This window comes from Gordionus sp. m RMFG-2023, chromosome 5 (genome assembly GCF_954871325.1).
Source record: "Gordionus sp. m RMFG-2023 chromosome 5, tfGorSpeb1-WG-v2, whole genome shotgun sequence".
NCBI lineage: Eukaryota > Metazoa > Nematomorpha > Gordioida > Chordodea > Parachordodidae > Gordionus > Gordionus sp. m RMFG-2023.
The window spans coordinates 7,573,127-7,593,419 of NC_088779.1; the positions used below are offsets into that span (position 1 = coordinate 7,573,127).

The following is a 20,293-nucleotide window of genomic DNA, read 5'->3' on the forward strand; positions in this document are numbered from 1 at the left end:
TTTATTTCCTTAGAAAATGATAAAAGTAACTAAAATTTCGCAATAAAAACATCTGAATAGTGTTGTTAAAAGGCTCGATTTAAGCTGATTTTTAAAAACGGCAAACTCAATATTTTATCCAGAAAAATATTAAGCAAACCTGAAGTTTTTGCTCATAGATGGCTCAAGGATTTGGACATCTATTAACGAGATCAAGAGGCTTAGGCTATATTTTTTGGCGAAAATATTAAGTTAGCCGTTTGTAAAATCGCTCGATTCGAGCTTATTTGATAAATATTACATATAACCCTACTTCTCTGATCTTTGCGAATCAAATTATATTTTAGGAATAATATTTAAATTATCTTGATTGATAATTATAATTGATAAAGTCCTTGAAATTAATATAATGTAAAAAAAAGATATAATTTTTAATAAAACATTTCTAAATATTTTGTTTGTTTAAGAATAAAATAACAGACAGGGCCATATTTTTATTTCATTGTTTTTTTCCCTGGATTTATGAAGATAATAGTAATTTAAAAATTTTACTATATATTTGACAAAAATATTTGAAAAAAACAATAATTTGTAACATATTTGTTTTGTAGCCTACAAAATAGCATCCTAATGCGGGGTTGGGACAAAAATATACCATAATCGAATAAATTTATATCTGGCAATCCTGAGTTTTATTTTAAATAGATCAAATTATTAAAGCTTTTCAATATTTTTCATATCTCATAATCAATTTGTTAATTATTTATTGTTTTTTTTTCAATAGCAGGTTAAGCTTGTCATCATTACAAGTTATAAAATGATGATTTATCATGTCGTTGATAAATGCGAAGGTACATGAAAAAATCATATGGATCACTTGAAATCAATTTTTTTTTTTGTTATTGTTCGAACAATATTTTTTATATTAATATTTTTGATATTTCATAATCGTCACACTCGGTGTGCTGCAATAGATAAGGTAGAGAGAGACATTTAGTGTTTCACGTAAAAAAAAAATCAAATAGAGAGAATGGGTTTAAAATGATATAACAATTTGGGGAATTCTCCTTATACTTATTATTTTTATGGGTGATATTCTCACTATAAAAATAGAACTCAAACTGCTTTTTTTCTATATTGTAGGGAAGTGGTGTATTTGAACCCGTTTAAAAAAAAGGCAAATGCTTGTTATTTTTAGCTTTAATGATTGACTAAATTCTTTAACAATTTATTTTATTTATAAATCCTGTTTAAATATATCGTCCTCTTTAAACACAATTATTTTTTTTTATTATCAACATGTAACGTTGGTGTATATGCACGCCTCTAGCACATAAAGTAAGTTCTTCTTATACTGCCCACTCATTTACCTAAAACATGTGGGGGAGACCGAAGTATTTTGGGAGCATTTTATGTCTCAAACCTGAATATGTTCCACACTATTAGATCAATTTGAATAAACATAATATATTCTGAATCCTCATGGTATAAGATATTCAAATTTAAACTTTTTTTTAAAAAAAAACATTAAAAAAAATTAATTTGATTTTTTATGACCAAGATTGGGTAAGTTGACTAAAACATAGACGTAGTCAGAGGGGAGAGACAGAAACTCCTCTCTCTCCTTTCAAAACTTTTCTGTTCTCGTGATTCATTTTTGGATAATAAAAATCCCGCCTCCCCCCTCGTCCTACACACTCTTTACCCTCCTCCCCCAAAAATGTATGCAAGCAATATATCATTTTTAAGAAGAATTTAAAATAATGATTATTATAAGTTAATAAATAACGACTTATAATTCAAAATTTATAAAAAAAATACATTTTTATAAAAATAAAATGAAAACCCAATGAAAATATATTATATGCCAAAAGCATACGATAAATGGACCTAAAGCCAATAAAATTGATAAAGAAAAACCCCACCTAACAGTGCTCCACTCCCTTGGCAAAATAATGGTTACGCCTCTGGGTTCAATACAAGTTGTTAATTCCTCCACCCAAAAAAAAATGAAGGTCAGATGTTATATTAATTTATTAAACTAAAAGGAAAATTCGATAAGTTTTTATATCTTGATTAGAAAAAATCTTTTAATTATTCATCATGCGCGTTTTTTTAAATAAAAGGCCTAATTATGCCGAAATGGCATTTCAGGAGATATATAAATTTCTAAAATAAATTTTAAAAAAATATAGAATAACTCATGGCATGATTGCCTAAAAATTCACAATGAAAATGATATTCTTTTACACACGGGAATTATTATTGTTAAACGGTTCGATTTGAGCCAATTTTTAAAAAAAAATTAACTCTAATATTATATCCAGAAAATTATTTACACATGCCTGAAGATTTTACTCATAGAAAGCACAAAAGGTTTGGACATCCATTAACGAAATCTCTTTTCTGTCTTAAATATTGAGTTGCCGTTTATCCACACTATCTACCATATATACAGTATACCTCTCCTATAAATTTCCTACAATTTTGCCATCAAATACATGGAATTTTGTCGATCTTTTTAATATCAATTAAATCTAATCCAAAATATTATCATAGAAATGTCTGAATTTCATAGAATACACCAGGTTCGGTTTCGGCTCGGTTCAAGGTAAAATTAAGTGATTTCGGTTCTAGTTCCTAGGTATATTGTTGAACTCGGTATATAAAATTTTTTTATACATATATTTAAATCATAATTATAAAACTAGACATAAATTTGGTACAATAAATAAAATTTATATTTTATTTATAGGCAAAATATATAAAAATACAAAGCATAGTCATGTATAAATTTAACATTTTTTATTTAGACGTATTAGCATGATATCTTATCTTCCAAGAGTTGTTTTTCTCTCATCCTCAATCTTTGCGATGAAATAATGAATTTCAAATGTGCAAAAGATCTTTCAATGAAAACCTATATTAAATATAAATATGATAAATTAACATAAGTTTCAAGAACATCAATTAAGATTTTGGATAAAAAATATAAATCAGGGTCCTGCAGCCTAGCAGACTCCCAATGCAAAATATTTTCCTTATCTAATCTCTAAAATTGCCAAATCCAATTAATTATCGTTTCAATACGTTTCTCTGCAATCGTCTTTTTTAAGTATTTTATTCTGCCTTTCTTTAAATTAACTGCACAAATCTTAGCATTATCAGTATCAGTGTAATTATTTAAGGATTTATACCATACCGTTTATATTTAGTAAATTGGAAATAATAAAAAATCTCATCTAAATTATTAATATTTGTATTTACAATTATACAACTTAAAAATATGATTTCAAATATATTAAGATTCACTAAATCCGATAAAACCGGTGTAAAAATTTCAAATTTTTTTTATAAATCAGGTTCGGGTTTAGAAAATTTTTTCAAAATCCCAGGACCTTTGCTCCGGGTTCGGTTAGAACTCCTGACTATACACGTGGAATACAATTCGGCAAAATAAAATCTTTAGAAGTTTAAAAAAAAAGCGTTAAATAATTTAAATTTAAAGATTTTTTCATAATGTTTATAGTCTTATATAAAAGGTATAATATAACAAAATTATATATAAGCACCTGAACGAAAAAACATCGGACAGACACGGAGACAAAAATATCCCAAAATCTAAACAAAATAATTAAAATGGATAGAAAAGGGAGCTCTATCCCTAATTTTTCTTTTTAAAAATATCCAGATAAAAATTTTGACGAATTAATCACGAGGCCTAATTCAAAATTGACATATTATTTATACATATTATATTTTGTAAGGAAGGAATTCAAAAAAAAAGAAAAATTATTGTTTGTTTAATATAATACTAAATATTTTAATCATTATAATTTATGTCAAAAAAAATATGACGCAAAACGAAATTTCGAATTTTAGTCATCTTATTTGTTTCAATGGGATACATTGGACGAGACAAAATGTTTAAAAAATTATATTAAAATAATTTTTTTTTATGTCATTTACTTATTCAATTGATAATCTTGTAATTTGTATACATTTATTTTTTCAAAAACAAAAAAATTTTTTTGAGATAATGTCACCAATATTATAATATATAAAAAAATTTACATCTTAATTTTGAGGATTTTAATTATTTAAGTAATTAATGATGCAAATGTTCCTTATTGAAAGAATATTAGGCATAATATTTAGAACTTGCTAAAGATACTTGAAAAAATATCATCTCGAAGGTATACTAATGATATTGGTATTCGGACAAAAAGCCAGCAATTATTTTAAAAAAATAAATAATAAATTCGGATATTTTTGTGTGGTGAATATTTTTTTAGCATTTTTTTTCTTGCATATAGTGCTAGACTTGAGATTTATAAAAATCAATGGCTTAAACCCTTAACTACAGTGCTGCAATATATGTTAATATTATATAAACTGGTTTTGATAATATAATACAGTGTTGTGATGATTTAATGAAACATATTGACGATTTAATTAAAACACATGCATATATAATTATAATCTTTACAAATGTTCAACAAAAGAAATAATAAAAGAAATTTCAATAATGCTTTGTCATTAATTTTAATTATTTTTGCAAATTATCATTTTATATGAATGGGTTTGAATTTAATCGTCAATATGTTTCATTAAATCATCACAACACTGTATTATACTTTTTAAAACTAAATTAATAATATATATATATTATAATCGAACTTATCGTATATATAAGACACACTTCAAAAAAAACTGTATTTTTATAAACAACTTAAAGAAAGATACATAGAGTCATTTATACAATTATAATTAGTGATCTACATCGGGCCTAATTTTTCAAACCCGGCCTGAAATTTTTTTTAAAAAAATTTTGCCGGCCCGGCCCGAATGCGAATTTTTTTTAAAATGCTTTGCCGGCCCGGCCCGAAATTTATTTTAATAAAATTTACAGACCCGGCCAGGCCCGAATTTATTTAAATAAAGAAATTAATTTTTATAATTACTTAAAATAAAAGACATGTTATATAAGCGTTTAGTTTCAATAAATTAAATCAAAATTTTTTATTTTATATAAAAAATTCAATATAAAATTGATAAATTGATGTATTTAATAAAATTTCTAAGGTCCGACCCGGCCCTAATTTTTTTAAATAGAATCCCGAGCTTGGCTTGAGGCCCGTTCGGGCCTGGCCGGGTACGGGCCGGGGCTAACTTTGCAGATATCTAATTATAATACCATAATCATAAATAAGTTCAAATGACCGTATTATGTATTTCTGTTTATACTTTATGGTCAAGTTGAGCCAGACTATAATATTTATAGGTATTCTAATGTACCTTAGTGTATTACTCTTATTTCATTGTAAATTAGTATAACGGGTAAAAAGGATATTAAAAGGTCCACCTATTTTATATAGTATATATCTTTATTTTTACATAAGCTGATTTAAAAAATAATTAATTCAACCTAATTTTTTTAATAGAATTTTTTTTTTATATTGTTTTTAAACTTTACAATTATTATAATGTAGTTTATACGTTATAGTAAGTGTAATACGATTTCTATTCTTTTTTTTCTCTTTGTTATATTTTATAGTAATAGAAATAGATACTTAAGGTTATTATTAGATAAAGCTAAAGTAATTAGGACATAATATTAATATTGTTTCATTTGACATGAACAAGATGGACACACAGAAATTTAAGGGTTAATAAAACGACAAAGACTAGGTTATTTGTCCTATCTATATATACAACTACAAGGGGGCATCGTGTATGTGTATAATAACAATAAATGTATTTCATAGCTTAAAAATATGTATAAGTTTATGACAATAATCCAATTAAAAATTAATTTTAAAAAAATAAACCAAAAAAAAGTTTTTCTTTTCAGTGTTTTTTTTTGATGATATTGTTAAATGTTATGGTTCGAAACAAAAAATCATCTTTTTTTAAAAAAAAATATGTCCCCATCCGTATAAAAAAAATGAAATGTCATAAATAGAAAGAGATGCAGTCAGGTAACCTGTCTTTCTTTCATTTTTTTTTTCATATCATCTTAGCCTTTTATATATAAATTTTTTTTTTTAAAGTGCAATAGATAAAGATTTATATTTTTTTAAATATTTTATTATAGAGTTTTGGTATAACAAAATTTATTGCGAAATAATAATATATAATATAAATGGGGGGAAAAAGAATAAACTTTTTTTTCGTTCTTCTTGTAAAATAGTAATTATAATAAAACAAACAATTCCCTCCCAGGTATACCCGATGTGACAACAAAAAATAATAGATTTTTTTTTGTTTTTTTGTCATATTACTTTTTCTATAATTGTATGCCCAAATAAAAAAAGGAAAATTTATTACCCCAAATAATAATTATTTTGTTTTCAAGAGGTAATGCAATGCTAGTATATATTATTTTTACAAATATACATAACATACATTTTTCTTCACCAAGAAACATAAATTATCAGAAAATATTATATAAAATATATTTCTGATTTTTTTAAAAAAAAGAAGTATACAGTAGTTGTATTATTTGTAAAGTAATATTTTATATTGGTGACTGATATCCCAAAATTATGCTTTTTTTTGTCAATAATACCTAGGAAAAAGAATTTAGTCAGAGTTTTAAGTTTAAATGATTAGGATTGCCCGGCGAAAAAATATATTCACAAAAATATCCCGGTCACAAATAACCTAATTTATTTATCTTATAAAACAATCTTTCTTAAGTTTTTTTTTAAAGTTAAAATTGGGGTTCTTTTGGCCCGTGTCAGTTTATCTTGGTTTTATTTTATCCGGTTATCGCTCGAGTAAGTGTGCCTATTAGAAAGGTTAGATTAGAATTTTTGACATTTAGATCACTTATAGTACACAGACTTTTTTTAATTTTTACAAAATTTAAATTGCCAAAATTGCAAAATTAGGTCTTCAAAATTAATAAAGAAAATAAATGTTCGAGATTCTAATACACCCGGAATTCTAGCATATACTCCTACTATACTATACACTTAAAAAATAAAATACTTTTTTAAAAAACCATCTTACGCATATAATTAAAAGTATATTTTAAATCTTATATTTAGAATTCAGCAAAAACAAAATCGACGCTAACTTACAACCAGCGAAAACGGCTAAAAAAAATTAAAATTTAATATTTGCATATATAAAATAATATGAATTGTATTTTGATTATCTTTAAAATAAATTCAAAATCCGCTAGGACAGAAAAAAAAATTTTAAATAGCTATTTGAATCGATAAAGTTTAATTTGAAAAGATCTAAGTAAATATTAAAAATATTAGATATTCAGGTTTGATGATTAGTTACGATAAGCTATGTAGCATATATAATCGAACACACAGAAGAGAAAAAAAAAATAATAATATAAAAATTAATTATATTTATTAACTTTGTCCCTCTCTCTTTACTTCGATTGGCGTCAAATTACTAGATATTTTTGTTTAAAACACAAAAATATATCAAGATATTTGTGTGATAAGGTGTAATTCTTTGGCGAGCGAAAAAAATTAACTATGTAAATAGAAATATACCTTGATTTATTAAAAATAATATTAATACAAGACAAAGATCTTCTTATTATTATTATATAATGATTAAAATGGATAATATGAATGTTTAAAAGGGAAAAAATTTAAAATATTTTAAAAGAATATATATTTATAAAAAAAATTTTGATATACATATCAATTTTTTTTAAATATAATAATTAACAAAAATAATTTTTATTGTTTTAAAAAAATATATAAAAAAACACAATACAAAGATTATAATGTCAGAATTAAAGTCATACTTTCATTTTTCATTATTTTATTTTATTTTGAATAATAAACTTATTTGTCGCGAGCATGTTCATCAAAATCGTCTTCAAATTCAGCCCAATAAATAATTTCATTATATAAAGATACTATTTTTTCATAAGAAAATTAAATTATTAATCTTCAAAATAAAATATAAAGACTTCCAAAAAAATTCAAAATGCTTACTAACTATAGCGAACCTCAAAAGTTGCCGGATTTGATGGATAATTCACAAAAAAAAATTTGTCCTTCTTTCACGCTAAACGGAATGTCCCTTATCGCCTTGATAATAATCATCGCTATAATCGTCGTAACGCTAAGCCCCATAATGTTATGTAAATCTAACCTTCTGCGGTGCTACAGAGCTGCAAATGCCACAAAAACGGAGAGCTCATTTAACACAACAGCGCAATTAGCCGCGTTAAAAAGTGAAGGATTAATCACATACCAAAGAATGCATATTACAAACATAACTCGCCAAATCTGGGAGGATGAACTATTAATCCCAAGGAAATATACCAATATTACCGATCTTAAAAGAGATATCGAATATCACCGTATTAGTAATACCTCACACTATAAAGAATACGATTTGAATGCCAGTTCGTTGATTGACGCGACTAATGAAAAAAGGCTCAAGAAATCTATTGAGGGAGATTTAATGAGAATGGATTTGAAGCCGCTTAACTCGATACAACGCATGGAATCCTTGATAAGATACCATGTTCCCAGTCCTATGAAGCTGAACGAAGTTATAGAAAGAAGTGCCGTCATAATTAAGGCTAAAGTGGTCAAAGTTAAGGGTAAATTATCCAAGCAATCTCTCCTAGAACCCTTGTCTCATAGCGTAATCAACGCGAATGATGATATTGATAACAGAATTAGGTACGATATCGATTATTACAAAGAGGAGGAGGATATATATTTAGATATCATAATTCGGTTGTTAGAGGTTTACAAAGGTTATTTGGACATATCGAGGATAGTTTCTATACCTGAAAATACGAATCAGGATAAAATTTACACCACCTTAAGAGTGAAAACGAGAAGCAAAAGAATTGAAAAATTGATTAATTCGGATGATGCAGTTCTCAGTCATCAACCGATAGTTAGCTATAGATGCGATTCCGTTTCATTAAAGGAAGACCAAACATACCTATTTTTTCTAAATATCGAGGGTCGGATGTTAATCGCGGAATGCGTGGATAGGTTAGGATCCTACCTTTTCTTTTCTAGAGAATTGGAAAATCTGATCATGGAAAAATTAAGTAATATTATAATATTTATTCTTGTTTAAAATAACAATATCAAATACCAATATAATAATGTTATTTAAAATCCTCAATTAGTTTATAAATAAAGCATGTTTGTTCATTATATTTTAAAAATGAATTGGGTAGACATAGATCATTGGTCGGATTGGGGTCCATGTGGAAGTAAATGCGGTGGAGGTACTCAGGACAGAAAAAGAAAATGTCATTCTACTCCTAAAGAATGTCACAAGGAGATTGAACTTAGGAAATGCAATCTTTTTAAATGTGAAGGTTTAAAAAAATATGCTAACTATTTTATTTAAAATATTTATTTCCCTAGATACAACTAATTTATAATTATATTTTTTGCATTAATATTAATTATTAAATATTAAGAAAAAATTGATTTCGAGGATGAAATGAGTGTAAAAAATATCAATTTATAATTAAAAGATACTAATTCTCATCATTCAAGGTTAAAAACTACATTTTTAAAATTTGGGTAAATAAAAAAAATATAATTAAATTTAAAGTGCTAAAATTAAAAGTAATACCGTGAAATTTCTTTTTTTAAATTTAATGTTGTCAAAATTTAATGCAAGCCCTTTGCCACTCACTTATGGCGGCAATGAGATAATACATTATGTTATAATTAAACCGATTTTTTTTTCAAATGCAAGGTATGAAGGACATGCTGGAGGGAGTAATGCTAAAACATTTTCCTAGAGGCGTCAAAAAATTAAAATTTAGACCAACCTCATTTCAGATATCCAGATATGCTACATTGATGACCCCGACAACTAACATATTTCGGGAGGGTACATCTGCGAAATCGATGAATCTTTTCATGTCCTTTAAAGCCCACCCCGGGAACGATGGATACTTATTCACTATATCATCTCTGAAAGGTATATTATCTTATTATCGTAATTGAGAAGAGAAAAAAAACTATCCATTTTAGAATATATAAAAATTAATTAACAATCTAATGGACTACCTCCTGCCTTTTTTTAAAAAAATTTATAATGGCTATCTTAATAGAATGCAATTTTTAGACTAAAAAAATAAGAGAATAATATACATATTTAAGCGTATTCGAAAGGTCTCATTGCCCTATATCAAAATCAGATACCCGCAAGTTAGCCCCAAAACGGGTGAAAAAATTGTACGATTTTTAAGGACTCGAATGTCGGGCCTAAAAAAATTGAAAATAAAACCAGGTCGGACCGATTCAAAAAATAAATTAAAATCAGTTAAAAAAAGATGCTAGGAAATCATGTAAATAGAACATTCAAAATATTCTTTTACCGCTCATATTCTAAATTTCTCTTTGGCCAAAATTATTCTAAATAATGGAAATTTAAAAAAAAAATCAGGACCGGGCAATAAAATGATAAAAAGTAACGAGCCTAACCAAAAACTTTGGGCAGGGCTTTCAAAATATTATTTTTTTGTCAAATCGCTAGCCTATGGATTTTATTATAATATAGCTGAAAAAAAGTGATTGATATTTTTTACAATGTACTATAGGAATAGTGTTGTGATACGGCTCGATTTGAGCCGACTTTTAAAAACGGCTTACATAATATTTTATCCATAACAATATTAAGCAAGCCTTAAGATTGGCACAGGTCTCAATACATTAAATTAAGTGCTTTAAAAAAAATTATACCCGCCTAAAAAAAAGAATAGCCTTAATTAGAAAAATATTTTATTATTTACGTAAAATTTTAGCGAAAATTCAATTCGGTATCAAATTGGGTAAAGAGACTATCGTCTTCTATAAAAGCGATCATAGGGATATTAAATTTAACAGCATGGTAAGAACCAAAAAATCGGGCTCCTTAATATTTAATAAAAATCGAAATTCAACCCTGAAGGCTAATACGAGGAAAAGGTATAAAATATTCCCATTTTTCAACTTAACAAACACTTCTTCCGCTAAACCACCCTTAGTCATTTCTAATACTACTCCGGAATACAATGTATATCGACTCTTCAACTATAAACACTCATCATTACCATACGATGTTGTAAATGCGTCCAAAATACGCGATTCCAAACTATTTACTACAAAGAACACAGAAAATTTGTCAAAATCAGTTCCCAGGTTTAGGTTTGTTCGAAGTTTATATGATCGACTCAAAAGATCACTCACAGAAATAAATCAACAAATATCGTCTAGTCGCGAACAATTACAAAAAGATCAAGAATCATCTCCGTTCTTGTCTAACGAGGTAATATATATCAGACCGGACCCCGTTTGGTTGCCGCCTTTAAACGATGGACATTGGCACTCACTAGCGGTATACTTAAATAAGACTCATACCAGGATACACGTGGATTGCAGAGAATATGGGACTTATAAGATCAACGAGGGTGAAGGTAAACTTTATTTATCCTTTATATAAAAAAATGCAAAAGATTTGTTTGACTAAATTTTTTATAAAAAAATCCTTTAACCAGTTTTTCTAAATTTTAAAAAAATTTATAAACGCCGCTAGATTGACCCGGCTACTAAAGAATATATATATATACTAGAACCTTGCCTTGGGTCTATTTTTCCAGGTTAGGCCTTATACGAAGACAACTTTTTTTAAAATTGCAGATCCGAGCTTACTAGAAAAGATTTAAAGGTAGGATCTAATAGAACTCCTATCTTAGAAAAATCCAATCCGATTCGGAATAAATCAAAGAAAATTATTGGATGAGCCCCCCCCCCACAATCCTCACCTTTAAAATTAGCAGTGATGCATTGCGTAGGACATGTTTGTTTCCCTATGTATTTTTCATAAAAAATGATAAAATCACTTTGTTAATTTTCATCATATATAAAAAAAAATAGATTGTATTTGAATGCCAGGTATGGTTGATAAGTTAGAGACATTGATTGAGAAGTAGCACAACGCTGGAGGAAAATAATATTGGGGGGGTAGGGGGGGGGTTGTTTGAAAAGAATAAGTTTTAAAATAGAAGTACTGGGATAACTAAATAAGGCTGAATCTGTTGACTGGCTTGAACATGTCCTCGAGAGGCTAAAATATATGTTATTATTATATACCTAAAATAATATAATCGTTAAGTTATTTTATTAAATCCTACAAATTTAAAGTTTTCTATCAGATTAGTACTTTTCTTAAAATATAAGTACAAATTATGAATAAAGTATCGATACTAGGAAAAGACCAGGGCAGACGCGTAAATTTAAAAAAATCATATATTTATTTAGCCCACCATGATCATGAATTTAAATATGATTAACAAGTCGACAATAGAAAAAAAATTATCAAATCTTTTTTATTATATTAATCACAAGATGATGCCGCCATTTTTGACCTTAAAGGTGTCACCACGCTAGGATCCAATTTCGAAAACTTCCCTTCACTCAAGGAAAGATTCGAAGGTTTTTTTGAACACGTATTTCTATCAACCTCCAACAATAAAGATATTTCCGATGAACAGTGCCACCCTCCGCATTATAAAGTAGTATAATATCTATAACCATATTTAACACACTATACCTAGTCTCCCTCTCTTTCAAATAAAAAACTTATATCAAAATTAGTCCATAAATTAAAATCAACACTTTGAGTTTATCACTTTAATTAAATAGTTTCTAAAATATTAAAATCAGGAGTAAATAGATTTTCCATTTTTGATTGTAAGAATAATTAATAATAATAATAATAGGTTAAAATTATTTTTTGTAATTATAAACATTTTAAATTGATGATCAAATACGAAGGCCAAATATCAAACGATAACAAATAACCACATAGACGAGAAGGAGAAGCCGAAACCGACTCTTAATTTAACTCACCTTGGAGGTATTAGTAAGACAAATAAATATGGGGGCAGCTCTAAAACTATGACAGTTCCAGAACCCTTACAGGCAACAAAATCGGTGATGTCGGCAACAGACTTTGCCCATTCCACTATAAAGACTACTAATAAAAATGAACAAGAAAGATGGATCATTTCAAATTCGGATGACGAAGATTACCCATACGGATCGGGTTTTAAAGGTTTGGAAGGCTCTGGTCATTTAGATGACCATCCGGTGTTCTCAAAAACCGATTTGCTAACAACATCACCAACAAGTGTTAATAATTATTTTGACTGATAAAATATATTTTTTATATTGTCGTATTCAAAGAATAAAATTAATGATTTTTTAAAAAAAAAACTTTTACAGCAAAATGCGATAATTTTGACAAAAAATAAACGTTTATTCTAAACATTAATTTTAAAATATTAACTTTATATTATTGCATAATGACATCTTAAAATGCAGGTAACAAAAATTGTGAAGAACCTTGTCTGAACCACGGGATATGTTCTCAGAGAGGCGAATGTCATTGTTCCTGGGGTTACCAAGGAAAAAATTGTTCTGAATACAAGTGCGGTATAAAGGGTTGTCTGAACGGGGGCAAATGTATCAAGCCGAATGTGTGCTCATGTGATAAAGATTATTTTGGGAAACTTTGCGAATACTCCCATTGTTCGAAATCTTGCATCGATAATGGCGGAACGTAATATTTTTCTTCTCACAATTAAAACTTTACATAGAGTTCATAGTGCAATATAATAAAGGACTATAAATTTAAAATAGGAAAACGCCATATATTCAATAAACATTTTTGTAAATTATAAAATCCCTGAAATCCCAAATCAAAATGCCAGCACAAAATAACCGGGAAAATTCCAAGAGAGTTATATTGTAGTTAAAGTTTTGTATGTTGTTCTCATATCTTTTTTCTTCTTTGGAATATAGAAATAGAAAAATAAATATTTTTATCTAAAGTATGTTTATGTGTTTAATATTAATAATTTAATATTTATCCTATAATCATGTAAATCTCAATTTATTATATAATATAATAATATGGCAAAATATAAGATGTACAGAAATGGGAATATGTCTCTGCCCGCCAGGATATCTACCACCTGATTGTTCCCCTCTTTGTATGTCGGGATGCCACAATGGAGGCCAATGCGTTAGTTTCAACAAATGCGTTTGCAAAGATGAATATTATGGACAATCATGCAAAAAACGTTATTTTTGATATTATTATATTATACTTAACAGAGACCTCCAGGCCTGGCTCCAATATACGGGCTGGGCCGTTTTTTAGTTTTTTTTTAAAGATACAGGATCGAGCCCAATACACGAGCCGGACATAAAAAAAAATTTTTTGAAAAACACCCAGGCCGGGTTTTAACCCAAATATTTTCAATCGACATGATTATCTATTAAAATTCGAGCTGGGCCTTAATATTTAAAACCCGGGCCGAGCCTAAAAAAATCCGGACCAGGCCGTGCAAATGGTACCTCAGCAGATCTCAGATATAGAGCTGTCAACTACAGAAATAGGTAATTTTATTGAATTTAATCTGCAAATAAACGCATTCCTTTCCTTTAAAAATAACACAAATGACGTTACTTAATTATTCTTTTTAAAGTATAGAAACAATTAATATGAAAAAAGATCGCAAGTCCTTTTATTTTATCAGTCGATTTATATTTATTAAGCCAATTCCCAAAATTCTAAGAAAAAATTGTACAAATTCTTTTTTAAATGTTGCTTTAATTAATATTTTATAATTTTTAATAGACCAATTGTTTTTCAAAGTTTTTTTATCCAAACCAATTTCAGTCCTGCTTTTTCTGTCCTGAACATTTTGTTCGAAAGATGCTAAGAATGGCATGAGTATTTCATATTTTATATACAAGTTTTTAATATTTAGAAATCTTTTACTTATCTTTAAGCCTAAACATATTGAACAATAACAAATAAAAATGTTTGAAATATAATGATTAAATAATATAGTAACGTGTTACTTTAATTCACAGTTACTTAAATTTTTTTTAAAGGAAAAAGTGATACTATACAGCACTAATTAAATATAGATAAGAGGGAACTTGTATTGAATCTTTAGTTATATTATAAATTATTGCTAAGGGGGGGGGGGGGGATTTAACATGTTTACGTATTTTGAAGTATATTAAATAAAATAATTTATATTTCATTAGGAAAATGTTCGGAGGAATCTTGTCTAAATGATGGAATATGCAATAACGCAACAAATATGGGCCAGCCCCTATGCAATTGCAAATTCGGTTTTTACGGGAAACGTTGCGAAAAAAAGTATAAACATTTATTGAAACAAGATTTCTAAGAAAAATGATTACCTCTATACAAATTAAAAATGAAATGATGCAAGATTAGAAATAACCCTAACCGGCTGATTTACTTTTCGTGAGCAATAAAATAATTAAGATACGCTGTCTAATGCAAGATTTAGGATAGTTGCGTCTAATGACATTTATAATACTCACCTAGACTGAACAACTCATTTATTTTTTTTTAAAAAATGTATTTTTGAAGCGTCGTTGAATATAAATCAGCTGATGACCAGCCATTTTAATTTTCTTATATAAATTTTTTAATCCAAATATTTTACGTGGGAAGCCAAAATGGCGTGTCAAGAAAGAAAGGAAAATTTTCTTTTCTTTAACGAACAAATCACCATATGTATTTATTATAGGTTATTGGTTGATTCTTAACAATACAACATTGCTTAAGAAAAAGTAGATTTTGAAATTCAAGTTAATTTAAATAGAAAATAAAAAAAACTGATAAAAAAAATTTAAAGCAAGCAGAAGTGATAGGTATTATTTTCATATTTAGGAAAAAAATATAAAACATGGAATAAATATGAACCAAGGTGTTCGAAATAATTTCTGAGACAATTGAGTTATTTATTAAGGTTTTTTTTCGGAGTCGTCAATTCTGATCGATTCAAGTCCGTCAAATTTGTACCTTTTTTATTTATCATAGATTAAAAATTGCAGGAAAATAAAAAGATAGTATAATAAATCTTTACGAGCTTTTCTACCTTTCACCTTGTAATTTTATTAAAAAGTTATAGTTGATAAAAATGCGTATACATCTTATTCAAAAAAATTTTAATTTTTTTATATTTTAGACATATTTGCACTATGATCCCTTTCCGAGAAAAATATCAAAAGGTTTATATTTTACACGTCGAAGATGAAGCTCTCGTTCCCTGTAAGGAATGGGGAATGCGTGGATGTTACCAACACCCAAAGTATAATCAGGAACAAAAATTTATGAAAGATAACCAATTCCACCTTTGCATAGCTATTATTATATAGTGTTGTTTATTAGCCGGGTAGAGCAAAAACGTCTCTACTTATTTGGAGTAATTACTTGTGAAAAACTGATTATTCTACTGTAGAAGTAGATTTAATATTGAATCCACTAAAACGGCTTTTTAACAACACCATATCAAAGCAAATTCATGTCGTTTTCTTTCATAAAAATTTATTACGGGCGGGGCAGGACTACAAAATATATTTTACGAGCCAACCTGGTAGAAAATATATATGGGGCAGGGTATATGCAACTAAATTTTATATGCCTATGTTTTGCATGATAAAATTTAGCCCAAATATATTTGGCCTTAATGGCTTCTATATTTGGATGCTTTATTGTGCGACGACCTCTAAATTTAATATATACAATAAAACTTTAAATATCATTTCTTCAAAACCATCATTTTTGATATGTATAAATTAAATGATATTTTGAAATTTTTATAATGCTTAAAGAAAGGAATAAAATAACTACTAACTAAAAGAAACAGTTTTAAATTGATACGGGTAAAAGTTTAAAGTGTTACGAGTTCGAGATGATATACTTTACAAGATAGAATGCTATATAGAAATATTTAGATATAATTAAATTTCCTTTTTTGGGAACCTAATTATGAAAATTGTATTTTTAATGTTAGTGTTTTCAAATATAATTGAAATTTTAAATTAAATTTAAAAAAATGATTTAAAAAAATAAAATAAATATATGAATTATGTGTCCAATATAATATTTTTTGTAAAAAAAATATTAAAAGCGTGAAACAAATCTCAAAACAAAAAACCTATTTCCGGGTAAAATATCGGTGCGTACCGCTCACAAATCAATTCGCTAAAAAGCGCAAAGAAAATCAAATGAACCAAAAAAAAATTGTAAATATCACTTAAAACATCCTGTTTAAAAAATAAATCAATTCCTCGTTTTTTTGTTTGAAACAAAATGGAAACTAGAGCGATTGAAGATTTCACGGGTGCAGATTAAAAAAAAACTGGCGACCTTTTAACTAAATGTCATCTTTTATGAAAAATATTCTTTCTTTCTTCCTTTCTTTAAAAAATAACTTATTAATTTATTAAAATAAAGTTATATTTTTGTTTATTGTATTTTTAAGTAAACAGTATTAAATTTGCATGGATTATATATCGCGTAAATTATATTATTTTATAAAATTATATACAACTTATTTTAAATTTAAAATTCGGTGCTATATTTTCTACTTTTTTTAAAAAAATACCTCGTTATTATATAATATATATATATATATATGTGAAATTTAATTAATCAATAAAAAAAAATGTTGACAGTTTTTTGAAAATTTTGAGAAGGGAAACCGGGGCATGTTGGTCCGCCACTTTTCGCCTTAAATTTTAATAAATTTAATTCTATTAGATTAATATGGATACTAAATCCTCAATGCAACCTGTTCGAAATTGTTTAATGTATAATTTATAGCAACTAAATTTTTTTTTGGAAAATTTAATTTGAAAATTACTTTGCACTCCCCAACACATATTCATTTCATACGAAAATGGTATAAATAAAAAATTTATAAAAATTTTTTTACAAATGTAACGATACTTTAGGAGTAAAAAAAAATTATATTTAATATAACCTAAAAAATATTGAAGCTAAAAAATTAAAAATATGTATAGTAGAATGGAAAAAATAAGTTAAAATGTCATGCTTTCTAATTTTATTAATACATTCAGATTCCTATTAATTCAGGTAGTGTTGTTAAACGGCTCGTTTTGAGCCGATTTTTAAATACGGCTAACTCAATATTTCATCTAGAATATTAATAAGCAAGCCTGAAGATTTTGTTTGTATAAGGAACAAAGGTTTGGACATCTATTAGCGAAATCTTAAGACTTGGGCAATATTTTTCTAGCTAAAATATTGAGAGCCGTTTAACAACACTAAAGGTTTAATAACTTTGTAAGATTATAAGATAGGGCCTTACAACTTTTTTATAATTTATTTTTATTGAGATTTTATATGCTTTTCTTCCAGTATAATGTGTTATTATTACAACTATAAATCATTTTTTGAGAGGATATTTTTGTAAATTAAAATAAAATCTTGTATTCCAGCACGTTTAGAACTTATGAATTACAGCCACTTTAGACATCAAACCTTTTAGTCATTTATAATTTTTATAAAAAAACTATGGAAAGCCTAATATAAATTTTTTTAGGTTCAATGTTCATGACAAAATTATCTTAGAATTCTAAGGTTAGGTATTCCAAATAAATGGTATACATTTCTGCTAAAATGAGATTTATGAAAAAACTCTCTCAAAAATGATTAAAGCTGAAAAAATAACACACTGGGAAGAAATTTTCCGTTAACATATACTTTTAAAGATTTTGTTCACATCTTCCTCTTAAATCAAAATGCCATAAATTTTTATCTCTTAGCCAATGGGGTGTTTGATAAAATTAACGATTACTATTATTATTTCTTTTTTTACATTTTATGATATATTTTGAAAAAAACGTATATTTTATTGCAGCATTTATGCTTTAATCTATTAGAGACCTTCAGAGGTACCATTTGCATGGCTCGACCCTGTCTGGATGTTTTTTTTTAAAAAATTATCGGCCCGGATTTTATATTTTCAGGCCCGACCCTCAGGTCATCCCCGGATTTTTTTAAAATATATTTTATTTTATTTATAACCAATAATGACTATTTAAAATATGCCGCCCGACCCGTGTATTTAAAAAAAAATTCCTAGACCCGGTCCGGGTATATTTACCTGCAGGTCTCTGTTTTAAATAAGTTTTTTATAAAATTAAGTTTTTTAAAAAAAAATCCCTCTCCTGAAATAAAATTCTGACAATGGTTTGTACCATATCAAATAATTAGAATTTTGAACATGTTGCGATTTTCCAGTAGGTAACAAACCTTTTTTTTTATTACCAAAAATTGTAAATAATATACATGATAAAACTATCAAGAAAAATAAAGTCCACAAAACAATCAGTTCCGAATTGGTACGATTGTCATTTATTATCTCAGACTATATTAGCGATTCATTCCTTAAATTCCTTTAAAAGTCTCCACATATAGGAGTCAGCTCTAGCGCCATTTTGCACTTTGAACCTCGATTAAATGCATTAATGTGCATTCACATAAAGTCTTAAAATACCCCTAAAGCTAACTCCTATGTATAGACACTTTTAATCATCGAATCGCTAATCTAGTAGTATATATCAAAGATTTGCATCGGGCCTAATTTTTCAAACTCAGATGACCCTAAATTTTTTAAAAAGTTTGGTCGGCCCTTCCCAAACCCGAAAATTTGTCAGCCCGGCCCGAATTTATTTATAGAAATTAATTTTTTTAAATTATAATTTAAATTTTTTAAAAATTATTATTATGTCATATCTATTAAAATTAAATATTTTGATTTTACATAAAAAATTTAAAATGAAATTGATAAATTTAGATCCCAAATTTTAAAAAAAAAATAGCCCTGACCCAGCCCAAATTGATGTTTTTTTTGAAACCTTAAAATATTTTTGCCATAAACAATCAAGATCCTTTTTTTATAAATATTTGTATCTTTTTCCATTTTTTTACACTTATACTTAAGTACAAAATATTTTTTAAATAATCTAACCCGGGTTCGAGCTAACAATATAAAAAAATTAGAAAAATATAATAGAAAATTATGTTTTTTTTTAAAATTGAAAGTTATAACGAGGTCGGACATGAAAGCATAAAATTTTAAAAATTATTATCAGTAAAAATTTAATAAGAAAATTTTCAAAAAAAAAATTAGGAACGCTTCACGATTTTGCGTGTCATCCTTGCGCAGGGGCCATGCTAATCTTCTCTGTATCGTTCCAATTTTATTATATGTACCGCCGAAGCAGTACACTACTACGTTGGAATTAGTTAGGTATTTATAGGTATAAAATAATAGTTAATGTATATATATAGTGCCTTTCTAAGCTACTTATTTATTTTCTAAAATTTTAATATATATTATAAGGAAATTTATTTTTCCTGTATAATTATAGAGCTTAACTTTATAATAAAATGATAATTAAATTAATTAATATTCTAAAATTTAGTTTCTCGACAT

At 27.0% G+C, this 20,293-nt stretch overlaps 1 protein-coding gene and 1 non-coding gene across 2 annotated transcripts; one reads left to right on the plus strand and one right to left on the minus strand.

Moving 5' to 3' along the window:
* The first annotated feature begins 7,947 nt into the window (after window positions 1-7,947).
* On the plus strand, window positions 7,948-17,341 carry LOC135930124 (uncharacterized). The gene is made up of 11 exons (XM_065466910.1): window positions 7,948-9,037; window positions 9,170-9,313; window positions 9,703-9,930; window positions 10,757-11,407; window positions 12,339-12,505; window positions 12,768-13,122; window positions 13,317-13,554; window positions 13,923-14,077; window positions 15,057-15,171; window positions 16,013-16,135; window positions 16,958-17,341. Exons 1-11 carry the CDS (start codon window positions 7,948-7,950, stop codon window positions 17,085-17,087), a joined length of 3,396 nt encoding a protein of 1,131 aa, XP_065322982.1. The 3' UTR covers window positions 17,088-17,341.
* Window positions 17,342-19,978: 2,637 nt separating this feature from the next.
* On the minus strand, window positions 19,979-20,084 carry LOC135930599 (U6 spliceosomal RNA). The gene has a single exon (XR_010572822.1). It is a non-coding gene; the product is annotated as a U6 spliceosomal RNA (small nuclear RNA).
* Window positions 20,085-20,293: the final 209 nt, after the last annotated feature.